Below are 21950 nucleotides of genomic sequence, written 5' to 3' on the forward strand. Positions count from 1 at the left end.
ACCTCTCTCTCTCTCCTCTGTCGCCGTCCAGCTCCTCAACCCAGAACCGCCTTTCGTCGGTGATGTGGCTAGCACCACCCACCCAGAAACTTCCCCCTCCGACCGGTGCACCTCCCTACCAAATCTCACCTCCATCCGAGCCGCCATTTGCCGTCGAGAGCCCATCTAAGCCGCACGGTTTTTGGCCATTTCTGCCACCGTCGCTCCACCTCCGGCCACCATCTCTTCACCACTTCATCACCTACCTCTTGCAGTCCTAACCCACCCATTTCCGGCCCCGATCTGTTGCCGGAGTAGCTCGCACGAGCTCAACTCCGATTTGCCCTTTTTCCACTTCCACCGCCATTTCCACCACCACCCACCGCCAAAACTCTCTTCCATTAGCTTCATAAACATCTTTAGTCCATTCTCTATCAATCCTAAGTCTTGGTTTGTCTCCGTTCGAAAGTGGATATTTTACAACCCACGGCCACAGTGTATTTTACACTGTTATGTTACTTTTTCTCCGTTGTTTGCAACGTCGTGATCCTTCGAAAAATACCTTATAGCGCTGTAAGTATTTTCCAAACTCTGTTTTAGATTTAAATATATTATTGCTCTTACAATTATTTATTTGACTGATTGGTTAATTCCAAACTGAGTCCGAGGAGTCGGGGGTCGGATGGATTGAGGACGGAGTTGTTTGATTTTGTTGATATTGTGATTGGTTGGATGATTTGTATCTTAAGGTGTGCATTGCATGATGCATTCATGTGCATTTATTTAATTGAGAAAAACCGGTGTTATTTGTGTAAATGGATTTTCGGGTGCGTGTGTATCACCACCCCAAGCCGGGATGAGGTAGTATTGTGACGCCCCCAAATCCCCACGCACGGACACGGGGAAATCGAGACGTCCGGATGATGACATCCCGGGTCATCACCCTATCGACGTGTGCCAAGTGTGTGCAAAAACAACAACGTGCACGAGGAAAACGCAGCGAAAAGCAAGTCCATAACTAAGTACCAGAATTTTTTTTCTTGTTTAATACAAAGCTATTCAAAACATGTACAAATAAATATTACAAAACATGAATATAATATAATATCAAATATAAAGCATAACATCAGCAACCCGACGGAGCCGCATCCTCGGGCTCAGCCTCCTCCTCCTCATCCTCGAACTCTGCACCAAAAGCTACGAAACCAAAAATGGTACCGCAGGTAAGTAAAACCCAAACACCACCAGATAAAAACACATAGAACTCAAGCAACATGGATGCAAGAAAAACCAATGCACAAGTCTTGCAAAACCACATTTTTACCACGCACGCCAAAAACCCATTTGGCCCATAAAAACATATCCTCAAAACCAAGCATCGCCATTATCCCAGATAATGGCCCAAACCACCATTTTTCCAGAAAATGGATCAAAAGCCTCGAAACCAACCTCGCTATTTTCCCAGAAAATGGCTCACGTCCGAAAACCATAAAAACGATTAAATTATGCATGCACCATGATCTCCCCTAGGGATCATCCGCACACCCTGGCTCTGTGCCACACCGTAGGTAACGACCACGCATGTGACACCTACACGAGTAATGCCTAGACTCGCGCCCAGCGCGTACCTGACCAGGCCATCCTCTAGTCCCCGCCACTCTAAGGACCATGGAGTCGACATGACAGCGTTACCGTATCGTGCGATCCGGTCGTCGCCCTGCGACAACCCAGGGGATGTCACTCAATTTTATCCACTCCTGAGTGACCAGAGGAGCTCCACCAAGATAATAACTCATCCCGGCTTGGGCTCGTGAGACACAAGCACCCAAAAACCATTCACGCTAGCAAAACAGGATTTCTCAAATAAAATAAAATACACGTGCATGCACCATGCAAATGTAATTATCAATGCCCAAAACAAACAACCAACCGTAACACAATAAATCAAGCAACTCCGTCCTCCATCCATCCGACCCCCGAACTCCTCGGACTCAGTCCGGAATCAACCAACCAGCAGCAATAAATAAATTGAATGAGCGATATATATTTAAATCTGAAAATAGGGTTTGGAAAATACTTACGGCGCTATATGGCAATTTTAGAAAACACCCGACGTTGCAAACGGCGGTGAAAAAGCAACGTTACAGTGAAAATTCACTATGGCTGTGGGATGTGAAATACCCACTTTTGACCGGGGACAAACCAGGACTTGAGATCGATAGGGAATGGTCTAGGGATGATCGTGAAGCTATTGGAAGTGGTGGTTGGCCATGGGTGGCGGAAAAAACGGCGGTGGGAGGCCGGATTTCCCAAAAAGGAAAGCTAGCTTGTGGGAGCTGTTCCGGTGGTCGTTGGAGGCCGGAAATAGGTGGGTTAGGACGGCAAGGGACCGATGATGAAGTGGTGAAGAAATGGTGGCCGGAGGTGGAGCGACGGAGACGAATCGGAGCAAAAACCGTGCAGGCTTTGAAGGGCTTTTCCGGCCAAACGGCCGGCCGGATGGGGGTGGGTTTTGGTGGGGAGGTGCGCCGAAGGGAGAGGAGTCGACCGGTGTGGGCGGTGAGCCACACGGTGGCCGGACGGTGGCGGGTCGAGGCTGAAAGGGCTCCGGCGTGAGAGAGAGAGAGAGAGAGAGAGAGAGAGAGAGAGAGAGAGAGAGAGAGAGAGAGAGAGAGAGAGAGAGAGAGAGAGAGAGAGACGGGGGGGGTTGACGCGGGAAGGGAAAAGAAAAAAAAAAAGAAAGAAAAAAAGAGAAAAAGAAAGGAAAAGAAAGAAGAAAAAAAGAGAAAAAGGAAAAAGAAAAAGGAAAAAAAAGAAAAGAGGTGTAGGGAAGGAAGACGAGGTCTAATTCTCAGTCCGGAAAAACAAAACTAGACCGCCGCAACGAGATTTAAAAACCGTAAAAAGGAAATAAACTAAAAGAAATAAAACACAACATCAAATAAATAAAAACCCAATTTTAAAGCGCAATAAATTAAAATAATAAACTAATATATTAATTAAAATAAAAATAACCATTTCAGCGAAAATACAAGCGAAAGCGGGTCATCACATCCTCCCCCCCTTAAAAACAAATTTCGTCCTCGAAATTTGCAAGATCAACCACCAACTTAAAGAAAGCCACATAAAAGCACATAAACCAACTGTGACCAAGATTAAGATACATACCTTCATCCTTCAAAAAAATACGGGTACTGCTCCCTCATGTCCGCTACTCGCTCCCAAGAGAAGTCTTGTGCTAACGGATCTCCCCAAGCCACTTTAACCAAAGGTATCACCTTGGACCTCAACTGTTGCTCCTTCCAATCCATGATCTGCGACGGAACAACTTCATAAGTGAGATCCGATTGCAACTGAATACCCGCTGGGTCGACAAAGCGTGGCTCTTGCTGTCCAAAGCTCTTCTTCAGGGATGATACGTGGAAGACATCATGAACATCCCCAAAATAATCTGGCAAAGCAACTCTATAGGCGACGGACCCTACCTTCTCCAGAATCTGAAAAGGGCCGACATACCTCGGATCCAACTTCCTCTTCTTACCAAAACGCTTAACACCTCTCATGGGAGAGACTTTGAGATAAACCCAATCACCAACTTCAAAAGACAACTCTTTCCTCCTGGTATCAGTGTAGCTTTTCTGGCGACTCTGAGCTGCCGCCATTTTATCTCTGATGATCCGGACTTGGCTTTGCATTTCTTGAATTATTTTGGGTCCAATTATCCTACTCTCCCCGACTTCATCCCAACACAAGGGCGACCTACACTTTCTCCCATAAAGAGCTTCATAGAGAGCCATCTGAATGGTCGCATGGAAGCTGTTATTGTATGCAAACTCGATGAGCGGCAGATGGTTTTCCCAACTCCCTTGAAAATCCATGACACAGGCTCTCAACATGTCTTCAAGGGTCTGAATCGTGCGCTTTGATTGGCCGTCTGTCTGCGGGTGATATGCAGTACTGAACTTCAACTTAGTACCCAAAGCTGCCTACAAACTCTTCCAGAACTGCGAAGTGAACCTCGGGTCTCGATCCGACACTATACTCTTTGGTATGCCGTGTAGCCGCACTATCTCCTTGACATACAAGCGGGTCAACTACCCAAAGAGTCGGTGTTATTAACAGGCAGAAAATGAGCACTCTTCGTTAACCGGTCAACAATCACCCAAACAGAATTTTTCCCACTAGGCGTTCTCGGCAAACCCACTACAAAGTCCATCGTGATGTCATCCCATTTCCACTCAGGAATAGGGAGGGGTTGGAGCATACCTGCAGGTCTTTGATGCTCGGCCTTCACTTGACGGCATGTGTGGCATTTCTCAACATATAAGGCAATATCCTTCTTCATTCCATCCCACCAGTAATTTTTCTACAAGTCCCGATACATCTTTGTACTGCCGGGATGAACTGAATAAGGGGCCACATGAGCTTCTGCCATGATCCGTTCTTTGAAATCTGAGTCCTTGGGGACCACTCTACGATCTCGGAACCGAAGTATCCCATCATTATCCATGCTATAATGCAACGGCCCTCGAGATTTTCTGACTCTTTTTCTGATGTTCAGCAGCTTCGGATCCTTCCTTTGGAGAGTCTTCAATTCTTCAAAATCAGTTACTCGAATATCAAGAACTGAAGATAAAACCTCTTCTTGCTGCGAACTCTCTATAAGGAGCCTTCTCATCCCACAAAGCAACGAATCCAATTCTGACGGCTCGGCTTCATCTTCCAAGTGCGACTTTCGGCTCAAAGCATTAGCAACTATATTAGCCTTCCCCGGATGGTACTTGATCTCACACTGATAGTCACTGATTAGCTCCAGCCATCGCCTCTGCCTCATATTCAGATTTTTCTGGGAAAAAAAATGCTTCAAGCTCTTGTGATCAGTAAATACCTCACAAGCTTCCCCATACAAGAAGTGCCGCCAGATCTTGAGAGCAAAAACAATCGCAGCCAATTCTAGATCGTGCGCCGGATAATTCTTCTCATGGTCCTTTAGCTGACGAGATGCATAGGCAACAACTTGTCCTTCCTGCATAAGGACACAACCCAAACCAAACTTAGACGCATCACTGAAGACTACAAAAGGCTTATGCGGTTCTGGGAGCGCTAACACTGGTGCCGTCGTCAACCTTTTCTTTAATTCTTGGAAGCTTCTCTCACATTTCTCTGACCAAACAAATTCTGTATTCTTCCGAGTCAAAGCTGTGAGAGGTCCGGATAGGCGAGCAAAACCCTTTACAAATCTTCGGTAGTATCCAGCCAGCCCCAAGAAACTCCGGATCTTGCGCACTGTAGTCGGGTGCTGCCATGACAAAATGGCTTCTACCTTACTAGGATCAACAGCCACTCCGTCTCGGGAAATTACATGCCCAAGAAATTTAACTTCTTCCAACCAGAATTCACACTTGCTGAGCTTGGCGTACAGTTGGTGTTCTCTCAATTTCCCAAGTACCAGACGAAGATGATACACATGCTCTTCAACATCTCGGAAATAAATCAGAATATCATCAATAAATACTACTACAAAGGAATCCAGATAAGGTCGAAACACTCGATTCATTAAATCCATGAAAGCTGCAGGGGCATTAGCTAACCCAAACGGCATCACCTTAAATTCGTAGTGTCCATACCTCGACCTGAAGGCAGTTTTAGGCACATCCTTGTCTCTGATCCTCAGCTGGTAGTATCCCGACCTCAAATCAATTTTAGAGAACACGGCTGCTCCTTGAAGTTGATCAAATAAATCATCTATCCGCGGGAGAGGATATTTATTTTTGATGGTCACCTTATTCAATTCCCGATAATCTATGCACATACGGAGGGTTCCATCTTTCTTTTTAACAAACAAAACTGGTGCACCCCACGGTGAAGTACTAGGCTGAATAAATCCCTTCTCTACCAACTCTTGCAGCTGAGTCTTCAAGTCTTTTAATTCAGCCGGTGCCATGCGATAAGGAGCTTTATGCACAGGAGCCGCTCCAGGTTCCAAGTCTATAACAAACTCCATCTCCCGCACAGGGGGTAATCCGGGCAAGTCATCCACAAACACATCGGGGAATTCTTCCACAATTGGAATGTCTGCCAATGACTTCTCCTCAGACGGCGTGGACACCATCTGAACCAAGAATGCATCCGCTCCCCATGCAATCTCTCTTCTTGCTTGAATCACTGATATAATTATCGGCTTTTCTTTTAACTTACTCCCTGCAAATTCCAGACAATCACCATCTGGAAGCTGAAAGCTAATTGTCCGACTTCTGCAATTAATACTCACAGAATATCGGTATAGCCAATCCATCCCGAGGATGATATCAAAACCCAATAGCTTGAATACCACCAAATCAGCATCCAAGAATCTTCCCTCAAAATTTAATGGGCATCCCAAAGCAACCTTGGAACACCACACCATTTCACCATCGGGTAGAGCCACTACCATCACCTTCGGCAACGGTTCCGTGACCAAATTACACACCCATGCAAACGTGGAAGATACAAATGACTGCGACGCACCGGAATCAAACAAAGTACAAGCATAAAACTCATACAAACGGACTCTTCCTGAACCAAACACATCAACCCATGAAATCCAAAAAAAACAAAGAATAAACCAAATACACCAAAAATTAAATCCAACTTAAAATTAAAGTAATCCATACCTGTAATTACTCCAGCATCATGGGTCGTTGGCGCCTCATCATCCACCTCTCCGGGTGTAACAGCATAAACCCGGGTTTGCACTGTTTGTCTCGGGTTTGTTCTTCCACCGCGTCTACCTCCACGGCTTCCTTGAACTGTTCTTGGACATTCTAGGGCAAAGTGACCCTGCTGGCCACAATTATAACATCGAGTTCCACTAGGTTGGCACTCACCCACATGGGCTCTATTACAAACTCCGCAAACAGGCACACGTCCTCCCATGCGAACACTTAAGGATGCTTGCGGTCGAGTCCCGGTCCGCTGAACAAATTTCTGAGGCGAACCCGAGCTGCTTCCCTCACCAGAAAAACTCCGCCTCTTATGCCCTGGAGGGGAGCCCATACTCAGATTGTTTTCTCGTTCCACCAGGGTGGCCACATCCACTAATTCCTGAAAAGTGGATATCCGATGGCTGACCACCATACGGCGTATATCAGGGCGCAGTCCCTCCTGAAAATCGCTCAGCTCGCATCTCCTCTGTGGCGATAAGGTGAGGAGCAAATCGCTCAAGTTCTATGAATCTCCCGGCGTACTGTTCCACTGTCGCGCCCCCTTGGACCAAATCTGAGAACTCTCTCGCCTTTTGCTTCCTTACCGATGCGGGAAAGAAGCGGTCATTAAACTCCTTCTTGAAGCGCTGCCAGGTCACCGCAGCGAAAGATCCCAATTCTGATTCCAGCATCACTCTCTTGGTATCCCACCAATCCGAAGCAGTGCCTTACAAGAGATAGCTGGCGTAGAGTACCTGTTGCGCCTCGGTGCATCCACACACCTCAAATGTTCTCTCCAGGTCCTTTATCCACTTTCCAGCTCGAAGCGGATCCTCTTCTCCAGTGAAATGTGGAGTCCTATGCGCCAGGAAGCGCTCATAGGTGCACCCGGCTTGCACCATGCTGCTAGATCCTCCCAAGTAAGGCCAAGGCCCTCCCTGATATGGCCAAAGACCTCCTGGTTGCGGCCAAAATCCTTCTTGTTGCAGACAAGGCCCTCCTTGTGGCGGCCAGGGACCCCCTTGTTGTGGCCAAGGTCTCCCTGGTTGTGGCCAAGGCCCTGTCTATTGTGGCCTATAATTTTGCTGCATAAACTCTGTCATCTGCCGTATGGCTTGAGCTATGGAGTCATCTCTTGATGTATTGTCCCGTGGCTCCTGAGTAGATTTCTTTGGCCTTCCCATTTTCCTGCTACCACAACCTTTGACCCCCTTTCAGAAAACAAAAACAAATAAAACCAACAACCAACAAAAACAGAACCAAAGACCAACACCACGTCACAGAAAACAAAAGAAACCAACTTGCAAAAACATAACCAAATAAATAAAAACAAACAAACAAGCTCAAACAATTAAAACAAATAAAACAAATCAAATAGCTGTACTTAACATAATTTTCGAAACACAACTTTAAAAAGCATTCCGGTACAACCTACGGGACATGTGGTTTTACCCAGAGCCAAACCGCTCTGATACCACCTATGACGCCCCCAAATCCCCACGCAAGGACACGGGGAAATTGATATTTTAAGAAAAGAAAAGTATCGTTTTGAAAGATGAAAATCTTGAGTTGAAGAAGAAGAAAACTGATTTAGAAAATATTATTGAAAACTTTACGAATGGAAAAATAAATTTTGAAAAACTTCTTGGTAGTCAAAGATGTGTTTTTGACAAGGCAGACTTGGGATATATGCCAAAACAAAAATACAAATCTTATAAAAACTTCTTTGATAATCATTCTACATCAAAATCTAATAATATTCAAAATTCTTTTCATAAAAATAATTTTGTAAAAAAAAACTGTTATAATCACTCAAGTTCTTTATATATGTCACATGCTATTTGTAATTTTTGTAATAGAAATGGTCATAATTATCATACTTGTCCTATTAGAAGAAAGCATACAACGACTATTAGAGCCATATGGGTATCTAAAAATCTTGTTTCTTCTAATATTAATAAATAAAGGACCCAAAGAACTTGGGTATCAAGAAAAATCATTTTAATTTTTTTTATAGGTATGCATGAAGTTCTCCACAAGTAAAAACAAATGGTTTTTAGATAGTGGATGTTCAAGACACATGACAGGAGACAAGACTAAATTCTTTGATTTTAAATCTAAAGAAGAAGGACACGTGACATTTGGAGACAACTTGAAAGGGAAGATCGTGGGAATATGTAAAATTGGTAATAAATCTTCTCTCATAATTGAAGATGTTCTACTTGTTGAAGGTCTAAAACATAATCTTTTGAGTATAAGTCAATTATGTGATAAAGGATTTACAGTTACCTTCAAAATGGATAAGTGTATTATTTTGAATTATCATTATTGTAATATTTGTTTTATTACTTTTAGAAGTAACAATGTTTATACAATCGATTTTGAAGAAATTACCTCACAAGATGCTATTTGCTTTTTAGCTCAAAATGAAACTAGTTGGTTTTGGCATAGAAAATTAGGTCATGCCAACATGAAACTTATTTCCAAACTTTCAAAAAATGATCTTGTGAGAGGTTTACCAAAAACAAATTTTTTTAAATACAAAATTTGTAATGTATGCCAATTTGGTAAACAAACAAAAACTTCTTTTAAAATTAAGAAACATATTTCGACTATTAGACCATTGCAACTGATACACATGGATCTTTTTGGACCAAATAGAGTTGCAAGTCTAGGAGGAAAATATTATGCATTTGTTATTGTTGATGATTTTTTAGATATACTTGGGTCATCTTTCTTGCTCATAAGATGAGACACATAATGCCTTCACCAAATTATGCAAGAGAATTAAAAATGAAAAGGGTTATACTATTTCAAGTATCCGAAGTGATAAGGGAAAATAGTTTGTTAATAAAAATATTGAAACTTTTTGTGATGAAAATAGTTTTGTGCATAATTTTTCTGCTCCTCGAACTCCTCAACAAAATGGGGTAGTAGAGAGGAAAAATATATCTCTTCAAGAGATGGCAAGAACAATGCTTAATGAGAACAACTTACCTAGTTATTTTTGGACCGAAACAGTAAATACTGCATGTGATGTTATAAATAGAGTTATGCTAAGGTCTAAGTTAGATAAAATCTCCTATGAGCTTTGGAATGAGAAAAAGCCCAACATTGGTTACTTTCATGTATTTGGATGCAAATATTTTATTTTGAATGACAGGGATAATTTAGGCAAGTTTGATGCAAAATCTGATGAAGGTATCTTTTTCGAGTATTCTACTAATAGTAAAACTTATAGAGTATTCAATAAAAAGACTTTGACTGTACAAGAATCTATGCATGTAGTATTTGATAAATCTAATTCTCCACTCTCCAAGAAATCTATTGATGAAGTAACAAGAGGTATAAATAATACGGAAAGTCTCAATCTCAACAAAAAGAACATAATAGAGGAAGTTCAATATGGAACTATCAGGAAAGATCATCAAAATTTAATATAAGATGCAACCAAACAGTGAAAATTTGTGAAAGATCATCCAATGGAACAAATTTTGGGAGAACCTTCACAAGGTATAAGTACTCTTTCATCTCTTAGAAATATTTGCAATCATATTGCTTTTCTATCTCAGATTGAACCCAAAAATATTGATGAAGCACTTCTTGATGAATCTTGAATTCTAGCTATGCAAGAAGAGTTGAATCAATTTGAAAAAAATGATGTTTGGACACTTATTCCTAGACCCAAAAATCATATTATTATTGGAACAAAATGAGTATTTAGATACAAGAAAGATGAGTCTGAAATCATACTAGAAATAAGGCTCGACTTGTAACCCAAGGTTTTAATCAAGAAGAAGGAATCGATTATGATGAGACATATGCACCAGTCGCAAGATTAGAAGCTATTCAAATGCTACTTGCATATGCTTGTTATAAAGATTTCAAACTTTTTCAAATGGATGTTAAAAGTGCTTTCTTAAACCGTTTTATAAATGAAGAAGTATATGTTGAGCAACCTCCAGATTTTGAAAATCATATTTCCCCAAATCATGTTTCCAAACTCACAAAAGCACTATATGAACTCAAACAAGCTCCTAGAGCTTGGTACGAGAGACTCAGTAGTTTGTTGATTGAAAAAGACTTTTCAAGAGAAAAAATCGGTACAACTCTTTTCATTAAGTATGAAAATGATGATATTCTTTTGATTCAGATTTATGTTGATGATATAATATTCAGTGCTACTAATGAAAATATGTGTCATGTTTTTCCTAGGACTATGCAGGAAGAATTTGAAATGAGCATGATGGAAGAACTTACATTCTTTCTCGAATTGCAAATTAAGCAAGCAAAAAGTGGGACATTCATCAATCAATCAAAATATATTAAGGAATTACTAAAAAAGTTTGGGATGGAAGGTGCTAAGGAAATTGAAATACCAATGAGCCCATTAACTAAACTTGATAAAGATGAAACCAATAAACTAGTTAACTCGAAGATATATTGAGGTATGATTGGTAGCTTATTATATTTGATAGCCAATAGACCAAATATTATGCTTAGTGTGTACTTGTGTGCACGCTTTCAATCATCTCTAAAAGAATCACATTTAATTACAATTAAGCGCATTCTTAGATATCTTAGTGGTACAATTAACTTAGGGTTATGGCACCCTAAACATACATCTTTCGATCTAATCAGTTACACAGATGCTGATTATGTTGGTTGTAAAATATATCGAAAAAGTACTAGTGGAGCATGCCATTTCTTAGGTCATGCACTAGTTTCCTAGTTTAGTAAAAAACAAAATTCTGTTGCACTGTCTACTGCTGAGGCAGAATATATTGATGCGGGTAGTTGTTGTGCTCAAGTTCTCTACATGAAGCAACAATTTGAAGATTTTAAACTCATGTATAATCACATTCCAATCAAATATGATAATACAAGTGCTATAAAATCTTTCAAAGAATCCAATACAATATTCTAGAACTAAGCATATTGAAATAAGATATCATTTTCTTCGAGATCATGTGTAGAAAGGCGATATAGTACTAGAATTCACAAACACACATGATCAGTTAGCAGATATTTTCACAAAACCTTTACCAGAAGATAGATTATGTATGATTAGAAGAGAAATAGGTATGATGTATGCTATGAATATCTCTTAAAAGATAGACCAGAGTCAATAAAAATAGAGAGATTTTTTAAATACTTTTACATAAACTTGAGATTCTTAGTCTCATATTTGAGACGCTCATTCTCTTCATACAATATCATGCCATTCTCATCCATGAAAACTGGCAAGCAGAATGAAGAATCTAATAGAGATTTCAACTAAATTCTTCTGCCAAATGATTCATTCCCTTGTGTGAGACTCTTGAACAATTGTTGAAGTACAACAATTTGTTTTTTAAGCTTTTCAACTTCATGATTTCTGACTTGTAGCCGCTAGGAAAAAGCAACAATAGAAGAAGAGTAGCAAGTGCCGAGACTCACCAAGTCTTAAATAGCATCGGAATCTGACTTATTAGTCAAATTATTATTTTCTTGCTCCAACATTGCACCAATGGCAGCTGCAAAAATGACAGGAGGTTGAGGTGCAAAATACCTCATGGATGGATCTAGAGAAATGTTAGAAGAATGAGCCATTGAGAAAAGAATTGAACCGTTAAAGTGAGAATGTTGAAAGAATGCAGATGAGTTATAGAGATAAGAATAAGATTTGATGTGAATTGGATGAACCTTAAGACTGATTTTATAGGATATCAGATGGGTGAAAATGATCATTTTTTTAGAAACTCGGAGTCCTCAATCCCGTTTGTCAACAACATTAGGCGATTTTTTCAAATCTCCAGCCACACTTGTCAGGTCACGGACGGATCCATTTTTTCAACTATCTACAATTTCTACTAACACACCATTTTCTTCAGTTTATTTACTTGTTGTGGATCCTTTTTAATGATGTCAAAAGGGAGAGAAGTGTTAGACTATAACATTAACATTGTTTGAACTGTTAAACTTGTTATATATGCTTGGAATTATATTTATACTTTTGCTTGAAAAACTAACGCATATTCTCAGTGAGAGCTTAAGTATTAATAAAGGTTTCAGGTTCTATCAAGTATTTGTCATCATAAAAAAGGGGAAGATTGTTGAATCCAAGATTTCAAGTTTTGTGTAATTATATACCTATACATAGATTTTGATAATAACAAACGAATTCAAAGAATAAAGGAGTTTCAAGCTCAAGTTGTCTACACAATGGAGTCAAGCACATCAAGGAAACAAGTATGAGCAAGAAGTGAACAAGTTCACATTAAAGTCATAGAGTAATGTTGTAAATCTCTTAAAAATTCAAAATTAGAATTAAGGTTTAAAATTAATATTTTATCATAAAGTATTAAAATATATTTTCCACATGTACATGAATATTTTGAAAATTAAATTTAAAAATTTTGAAAGATCATTGATTATCATCTTTCACATGTGCATATTTTATTTGAATATTTTCAAAAGTGATTGATGCTTTTTTTGACTTATACAAAAGGTAGATGTTTTTGTTTGAAAATTTTGAAAAGTAAAGTGTGCTCCTTTTGTCATATGCAAAAAGTAAAAAGATTAGGTTTGAAATTTTTGAGAAGTAAAGTGTACTCCTTTTGTCATATGCCAAAAGTAAAAGATTAGATTTAAAATTTCTGGAAAATGAATGATGTTGTCTTTGACAATTGAAAAAGAAGAACCTTTTATTTGAATTTTTTAAAAAGGTGAATGATGTTGTCTTTGAAATGTGAATTTTTTTAAATTTGAATATGAAGTCTCATATGCCTATAAATAGATCATTTGAGAGCTTCACATTTACAGCACCAAGAGCATACAACATTCATTCAAAACTTTCATTCTCTCTTCTCTAAGCATTGAGCCTTAATCCTTGTTCATTTTGAGAGATATAGTTTGTGCTGTATTGTTCTTATTTCACTCATTGAGAAGTGTTTTTAATAACCTACCCACTATCAGCTCTTGTATCAGTAAAAATGTGTGTATAACGCTTGTGCGTGTAGAAAGTGTTCTACATAGGGAATAGTTGAATCACCATGTGTAAGGTGATTGCAAGTGTGGAGGGTGTTCTACACGGATCCTTTGTAGCGGTGTTGCTCAAAGGTGTAATAGGTTTCTATCTCCACCTGAAGGAGGTTGAATAGTGAATTTGAAAATCCTCAAGGGGTAGCTTGAGGCGAGGACGTAGGCAGTGGGGCCGAACCTCGTTAACATACTGAGTTTGCTTCTCTCTTACCCTTACTCTTTATATTTATTGCTATTTCATATTTTTTTTATATTTTATATTGTATATTGGATTTATAATTGTTATTTTTTTAATATAGCTCAATTCACCTCCTCCTGTGTTAGTCATCTGGGCAACAAAATACCCAAACTTTTAATCTAAAGATATCAAGAATACACCATAAATTTCAAATTAAAATTAAATAAAAGGTTAAGAATAAAAAGATCAAGCCAAATGAACGGAAGTGAAGATTGAAAGCAATGGAGGAGGTTAGACTGTAACAGCAATTAGACCCCTCAAGGAGCTCTTCAACGGCATTGTAGTGTAGATCCAAAATACATAAAAGAATGAATAAATTTCCAGTTAGCATACGGTGTCTTCAATTCTAGAGAAAAAATATATGTGGCGCTCAAAAATGCTCCCAAGAGAGAAACTTCATGCAACTCTGGGTTGAATAAAATGATATATATGTTGCCATCCCCCTAAAATGTGTTGCGGCGTGAGTTGAATTTATTGGTTGAAAAGAAGCCGTGCCGCTTTAAAATGCCCAAAGAGAATTATAAGTATGTGGCCCAAGTCAATGTCCCAGGTCAAAGTCCCATATGCATGTATGTTTTTCATCCCAAGTCGTGTCGTCAAAGTCCCATAGAAAAAGTTGTCATCAAAGTCCTATAGAAAAAGTATGATCAATTCATTAATACAGAAAGTGCATTCCCTTTTATAAATGAAAAGCTCTCTATTTCTTAGTCCATGTAAAAATAAATAAAAATCAAAACTAGAAATAAAGTAAAATAAAATAAAAATAAAGAATAGAATATTAAAAATATGTTATGCATATAAAGGAACATTGTCCAATTAAATCATAAGTTATAATATTAAACAAAAATCATGCTATTTATCAATTTAAATCACAACTCAGATTTATGCATCTTAATCATTTTTTCATCTAAAACCAATAATAATTTAATGAAAGAATTATCATATATTGGTTCTAAATATATAAAAATATGCAATATTTCAGCTCAATCAATGCGCTACTGAGTACTAAGGTGAAAGAGTATAATCTGTTGTTATGTTAAATTCAAGTTCATGTTAAGTTAAGTTTAAATTCACGTTCATGTTATGCTATGCTCATGTTCACGTTATGTTTCAAGTTTACATTCATGTCACATTATGTTTCAAGTTCACGTTTATGCCATGTTATGCTCACGTTTATGCCATGTTATGCTCAGGTTTATGTTATGTTATGTTCATGTTCACGTTATATTTCAAGTTCATGTTTATATCATATTATGTTCATATTCATGTTATGTTTAAGTTCACGTTCACATCATGCCTCATGTTCATGTTTATGTCATGTTATGCTCACATTCCTATTATGTTCAAGTTCATGTTTATGTTATGTATATTCATACTATGTTTCAAGTTCATATTATGTTTCAAGCTCACGTTCATATTATGTTGCTAATCCATGTTATATTTTAAGTTCAAGTTCATGTCATATCAAATCAAGTTCAGTTCACGTTTAGTTTCAAGTTATGTCAGTTATGCCATGCTATATGTCAAGTTATACTATGCTTACTTACGACTTTAATTATACATTCATACTTTTACTGTCATGCATGCATCATTAACTTGTGTGAAAGTTTCCTGTTAACTTGTTGAAATTTGTAATCAACTCTCACACTGAATGGTAGGTAATGTGTCAGGATCAGAGCAGGGAACGAACATGGGCAAACTAGAGAAGGTTGATTAGATGTTGTAGACGCAATGCAGAGCCTGCAGCCTCTATAGTTAGGTTTTTGGATAGTATTCCAGCATTGTTAGTAGAGTTACTTGACGAACTAACCCAATAGTGTATTTTGGCAATGTAATTATGGAGTCTGGTCTCCATTGTTTTGAGATTACAATCTTTTGAAACCCGTACTGTAATTGTAGATGTTTATTTTGTTAAGTATGCATGGATTACGTTTTAACAATTTAGCATATTATAAGTTTGGTGCTGATTACACCCAAAGAATAACGCGGTAGTTGTAACAGAGCTTTGGGGTGTCGATTCCACAGGGAGACAAATTAAAAGAATAGCAAGAGGAACAAAGAAACTAAAGAAAAATATTAAATAAGTAATAGAGAACAAAAATTAATTTTAAATGTAAATTTAAGTGAATCAAAGTGATTAACAGAAAAATTACTCAAATTTGACAAACAGTACAGCATCAAGAATCCCTTGCACAAATCTGGTATTTTAATTATTCTTAATTCATTGGATAACTCAATTAGGAACTCAATTCCCGCAATTCCCAATCGGAAGGTATAGATTTATAAACCAGACTTAAATAAAATGTAACCCTTTGAAAAAACATTCACCACTTTTAAAAAACGTGAATTACTACCCCTATTGATAAAATCTAATGATGACAATATACTCAGGAAGCGATATTGCAGCAAAAAACTAAATCAATATAGATAAATAATTGATCTAAACATAATCAAAGAACTAATCCATTCAATAGAAAAAGCATGACTGAATCCATAAACACAATAAATTCTATGATTATTCGGAGAAGGAAACATCAACGATGAATTGAGAATGATAAAACAAAAGAGTTTTAGCAATTAAAAATCAAATACATGAATTAAGAATAAATTAGAAATATCATCTAATGTGCAAGTTCATCCCTAACCCTACTAGAGAATTTAGTTACCCATAAATATACTGGACAACAAAAATCTCCAGAGAAAACTGAAGCGAATGGTGGCCATAGGAGTGATTTTTTTCTCTCTTCAGATCTGCCTCTTGTACCTCTTCCTCCCCACCATTTCGTGCTAATGATATGCTTATATAGGGTAAGAAAGAAACCCTAATGTCCTCTTGATTTCCGCATAAACAAATCGCTTAAATTTTAGGACTTATCTTGGCAGCTACCTACATCCTTCAGGAGTTTGAATTTGGAAATCTTTATTAGAGACAAAGTTATAGCCCTTTAAGATATCTTTCCAATGCATCAAGAATCGCATCAATCAGATATGTGAGTAAAAAGATACAGTCAAAAGACTAAAGTATGTCCAGACTGTCTCCTAGCGAATTTCGGACTTGGACTTCTTGTGGTTTCATTTTGTGATTTTTTTTCTTTTTCTTTTCTTCCAAATTGCTCTCAAACCACATGAATGTCCTCCTTTGAATTTGACTGGGCTTGACTTGCTCTTTTATAAACTCTGAAATTAGACATAAAAAAACTACTTAGGAGTATCCCAACGTAAATAGAAATTCAATTTAAGAATACATATTAATTCCTATGATTTCTATTCACATTTTAGCATTTTAGTCCAATAATAGGGTATATAGAGTGCACTTTCGCACACTCATCAGGTGCATAGTATTGCTTAAGAAAAAAAGTATCCGCTGCGAATATTACATAATGCTAGATGTATGTTAAGAACATTATATCTTATATGTCATGAACGAGAGCATGTAACCTTGTGTTATATGTCTTGATGTTTTGGATGTCTGTTCGATTCCAAATGGAATATGGGGGTGTCACAAGTAAAAATCAAAGTAATGGAGGTTTTGTTGCAGTTTTATGGGGATAAGAATTCAACCCAAGATTGCAAGGTTTGTGGTGTGAGCTATATAGCTGAGATCTATTGGGGAAAGATCATCTTTGTTGATCTAGCAAAAGTAAAAATACAAATTCTTGTTTATTAAACCAAGGTAATGATATCATATGATTTCAAAAGGCAATCAATTCTAGATGGAGCGGATGAAATAATAGGGGGAATCGGGGAAGAGAGAAGAGAATCAAGAGTTTCATTTGTTGATCTGTCAAACCATCCAAGGAATTCGTAGGCATTGTATTCACTTCTCTCAAGTGAATAATAAAGGATTTTAAGCAAAAACTTAAGATAAATTATAGAGATTAGATACATGCTCATGCACATTGTCCTATTAAAGAAGGTATAGAACATAACCTAGTGAGATTTTGAAAGTTCTCTTCCAATGACTGAGCAAGCATACGAGAAGTATAAGGATACATTACTTCATTGAGAGAAAAGCTCTCAACCATTCCTTGTGTTTTTCTACATAAGAACCCAACCCAATCCTCCCTACACATTGTTGCAGAGCTCTAGCCATTTATAGGGGTGTGCATAAATCTTTATAAACCGGTTGACCCGATTGACCCGATCAGATCCACCCGATAAAATGCGGGTTAAAATTGAAGCGGGTCATATGAAATGTTATGTGGGCGAAACCGCAGCTGAAGAAAGCAACCCGTATCCCTCAGTTAGATTCCCATCTCCCTTTGTCTTCAACCCTAGCCCCCCTCCCTCTCTCTCTCGAGTTCTCTCGCTCTCTCTCTCTCTCTCTCTCTCTCTCTCTCTCACACAGACGGTTGCGTGGGTCTCTCTCTCTCTCTTCGGCCGTAGCTCTAAGATCAGCTTTGGCGTGGGTCTCCAAGAAAGAGGCATGTTCCTTCTCTGCGTGGATCACTATGTTGTTTCTGTTAATAGATCGATTGACTACAAGTCTGCAATATTATTTTGCTTAGGGATTTGAGGTATGTGGTTATTTGTAAAGTTTGCTCAGATATGTTGTTTTGGGTTTTTGTTGTTGTTTTTTGATTTATTTTGGATATTCAGTTGTTATGAATTTTTAAGCATTTTTTGATTGTTTTTAACTTTTTCGTTGTGGGTGGGTGGTGGGCATGGTGGGGTGGATGATCGTGGGGGCCAATCCGCCCCCCAACTTTCGGATGGGGGCACTTGACCGGCCAAAACTATTAGGCATATATAAAATGTGCAAGTCTTGTAAATTCCATTGAATTGGAAGCTATACGCCTCTTTGTGGGGTAGAGGATCCAATCGTGGCCCTACCACCACCACCACAACCCAAAAAATAAAATAAAAAGGATTAATTAAAAGAAAGAAAAAATAAAAATCCACACTACCTTAGCAAGATAGTTCATTTGTTTAATTTCCTTAAGGTTCAATCCTTTTTGGGTAGATGGTCTTCTCTTTATAATCTCATCTTGCTCTTCCTGGAAAATGATTTACAGCATATATAGTCAATTATACCAGTGAGCACCCATGATAAATAAGTAACAGTACGTAGTAGTGTTGGCATTTTGAGGTTTAAATTAGCAAAGATGCAGCCTCTTTGATTTGATCGCAAACGTAGTACCTTGGCTTTTTCTAGAATTTCAGGGTGCTCTGTTAGGTGCAACATTGCCCACAATGTAGTAATTGCGGAGCCATTAAAACCCGCTACCAAGAAAGTGAGAAGCAAATCTACGACATGCTCATCCTCCAATTTTTGACCATCCTCATCTTCAACTTTCATAAGCAAATCTATCATATCTTTCTTTGCCTTGGGTTGATTACTTTTAGTCATAATCACCCTCTTTTCGTTCAACACTGATTGAAGGACCTTTACCAACTCCTTCCGTGCCTGTTACATGATGAACAAGTCTTTATGAGAAATTAATTCTCGGATCGCCTTCTACCGCAAAAGCTAGAAAATTAATTATTCTTGTGTATATTTTTTTTCACGACCTGCATTGATGTTAGATAAACTTGGTCACATTACATGAGATAGAAGTCTGCAAGAACATTCCATTGAGAAAGAATGAAGATTTTACCTGCAGTGCTTTGTGGAAAGCGAAACCAAGTAAGTTAATAACCATGGAAACGATTCCCTTCATATAATCACCAAAAAAAAAAAAAATCAAAATATGAGAAAACCAAGTAAACCCACAAAGGAAGGCCACCCACCTTCATATTTTTAGGTATGTGCTCAAAAATTGTTACTGTTACGCATATGCACTCGGGGGTTGCAAATTTCTGAGAAGGAAATGTGTTAGGGGATGTGTTTTTGCTCCTTATTTCTGCCATGAACAGGGAGCTACCCATTTCTCCATTTTGTCTTTAAGAATGAAAATGATAGCATGATTCATTTCTCTTTAAGAATATTCAATTTGGTTCTTGAAATTCCAATTAAATTATATCCATCTATATTGTTTTTGGCCATCTGTTGATCTGGTATACAGAGATGAAATTTGTTGTTAAAAATATTTCTATTATGAGTTTGCAAATTTTATTTTTTTAGGCCTTTGTATATGATTGCTAAAACGTACAGCTTATATTTCATTGGGTAAATTATCTTGTCATTGATGGAGAGACATTTTTGTTTTGTTGGGTACATTTCAGAACATCAGAAAATTACATTTCAGAATACCATTTGTTTTGTTTTCCAATTGGTATTCTTATTTTCTCATACTTTTATTAGATGTCAGTTCGTGCCATGGATTCCTTCAGAAGTGACACTCCTACAAATTTTCATAAATGTTGAAAGTTTTGAGGCAGAATCAGGTAATGAACATATTTCTTTCTTCCATATTTTTCATAATGTTTATTTTTATATAATTGAATAATCTGTTTATCTTTTCTTCTCTTTTTTTTTTTTTTCAGAATTTGATCCCCAATCGAGCTTTATTTATGTTGATGATGAGTGACTCAAACCTTATGGTCTACACATTCTATTTTGTTTATTGTTTATGTTATGGATGACCTATGGGATGTAATGTAGTGGATAGATGAATGGATTTGTGAGAAAGGCTGGATATATTTATTTCTTGTTCATGAATTTATTTAAAAGGGCTGGAATATTTTCTATGGACATTCATGTTTATTTTTTATTGTTCATGTTATAGATGGCCTGTGGAAATGGAATGTAATGTAGTGGATAGATGGCTTGGGATGTAATGTTTATTGAGAAAGGGGCTGGAAACGGGAGTATTAAAAAAAAAAAAACTGCAGATTTAACCCGACCCGAATCAACCCGAATGATTCGGGTCGGGTCGGGTCATCCTGTGATGGTGCTGGGTTGCGGGCCACAACGGGTCGGGCCAAATCTTTGATTGGGCGGGCTGTTCAGGCCTAGCCATTTATTTGAGTTATCACAATTGAAAAGCAACAGATTTTTATTTTTTATTTTGCATTTTAATCCCAATTCATTTGAAAAAGAACATAATGCAAATCTGGGGTCAAGTTGACTAGATGGTACTTGATTTCCATGTCAATTTGGCTCCATAAGAAATCCCTTGGGGCCTCTCTATATGCATTGGCCACATCAACAAATACATATATATGTTAGTGGTCTAGTTAGATAAAGTACTTTTGATCAAAGTTAGCTTGTTTTGTGATGACCTGTTTTTATGTGTATTTTCACTGAATGCGCTTTTTAATTTATTTAATATAATAGTTCTTTTATTTTAAATTATTGTATTTTAAATTAGTTTTAATTTATTTGATGTTGTGTTTAATTTATTTAGTCGTTTTACAGTTTTTAAAATCGTTTTCGGCGGATCAGTTTTGGTTTCCGGAGTGAGGACTGGAGCTCATTTCTTTTTCCTCATCTTTTCTTTTTCTTTTCTCTTTTTTCCTTTTTATTTTTCCTTTTTCCTTCTTTTCCTTTCTTTTCTTCTTCTTTCTTCTCCTTTCTCTCCCGCGTACGCCGAACAGCCTCTTTTTCTCCTTCCCGTCGCCGCCCCTTTGACCGCCCAGTTCTCCGCCGTCTGACCACCATTTAGTGTACGACCACCACCATTCTCTTTCCCTTCCACCAGAGATCATCCCCACCAATTTTCAGAGCCATCGGACCAGCCGTTAGCCACCGCGAGCCGCCGAAAGTCACTACACCTGCTCTGTTTTTGCCCCTGTCACCGGTTGCTTTCGCAGCCCAGAACCGCCGCTCACCGGCGGCGTGGCCTACACCACCCACCCAATTTTCTTCCCCTCTCACCAGTGAACATCTCCACCAAGTTTCACCTCCATCCGAGCCACCGTTAGCCACCACGGGCTCCTCCAAGCCATACAGTTTTTCACCGATTTCGGTGCTGTCGCACCACCTCCGACCACCATCTCTTCACAGCTTTTTCCCCTACCTCTTGCCGACCTAAACCACCCATTTCCGGTCTCGATCCATTGCCGGAGCAACTTCCATGAGCTCAACTCCGTTCAACCCCTTTTTAACCTTCGACTGCCATTTCCACCACCACCTACGACTAGAA

General features: G+C 38.3%; 1 protein-coding gene across 1 annotated transcript; it reads right to left on the minus strand.

Moving 5' to 3' along the window:
- Positions 1-17479: 17479 nt before the first annotated feature.
- Positions 17480-19791, minus strand: LOC122316236 (beta-amyrin 11-oxidase-like). Its single transcript, XM_043132769.1, has 5 exons — positions 19654-19791; positions 19521-19577; positions 19064-19330; positions 18831-18920; positions 17480-17554 (listed from the first exon to the last, which is right to left on the minus strand). Exons 1-5 carry the CDS (start codon positions 19789-19791, stop codon positions 17480-17482), a joined length of 627 nt encoding a protein of 208 aa, XP_042988703.1.
- Positions 19792-21950: the final 2159 nt, after the last annotated feature.

The sequence above is a fragment of the Carya illinoinensis genome, chromosome 7 (genome assembly GCF_018687715.1).
Source record: "Carya illinoinensis cultivar Pawnee chromosome 7, C.illinoinensisPawnee_v1, whole genome shotgun sequence".
NCBI classification, from domain to species: Eukaryota; Viridiplantae; Streptophyta; class Magnoliopsida; order Fagales; family Juglandaceae; genus Carya; species Carya illinoinensis.

What these genes read in the sequence shown, in the direction of transcription:
- LOC122316236 (XM_043132769.1), bottom strand. Translation starts at nt 19,791, where the DNA reads ATGGGTAGCTCCCTGTTCATGGCAGAAATAAGGAGCAAAAACACATCC. An exon ending in ACATACCTAAAAATATGAAG is followed by an intron (nt 19,578 to 19,653) that starts GTGGGTGGCCTT and finishes GATTATATGAAG; the next exon opens with GGAATCGTTTCCATGGTTAT. An exon ending in AAATGAACTATCTTGCTAAG is followed by an intron (nt 17,555 to 18,830) that starts GTAGTGTGGATT and finishes TACTTTTGCTAG; the next exon opens with ATCAACAAAGATGATCTTTC.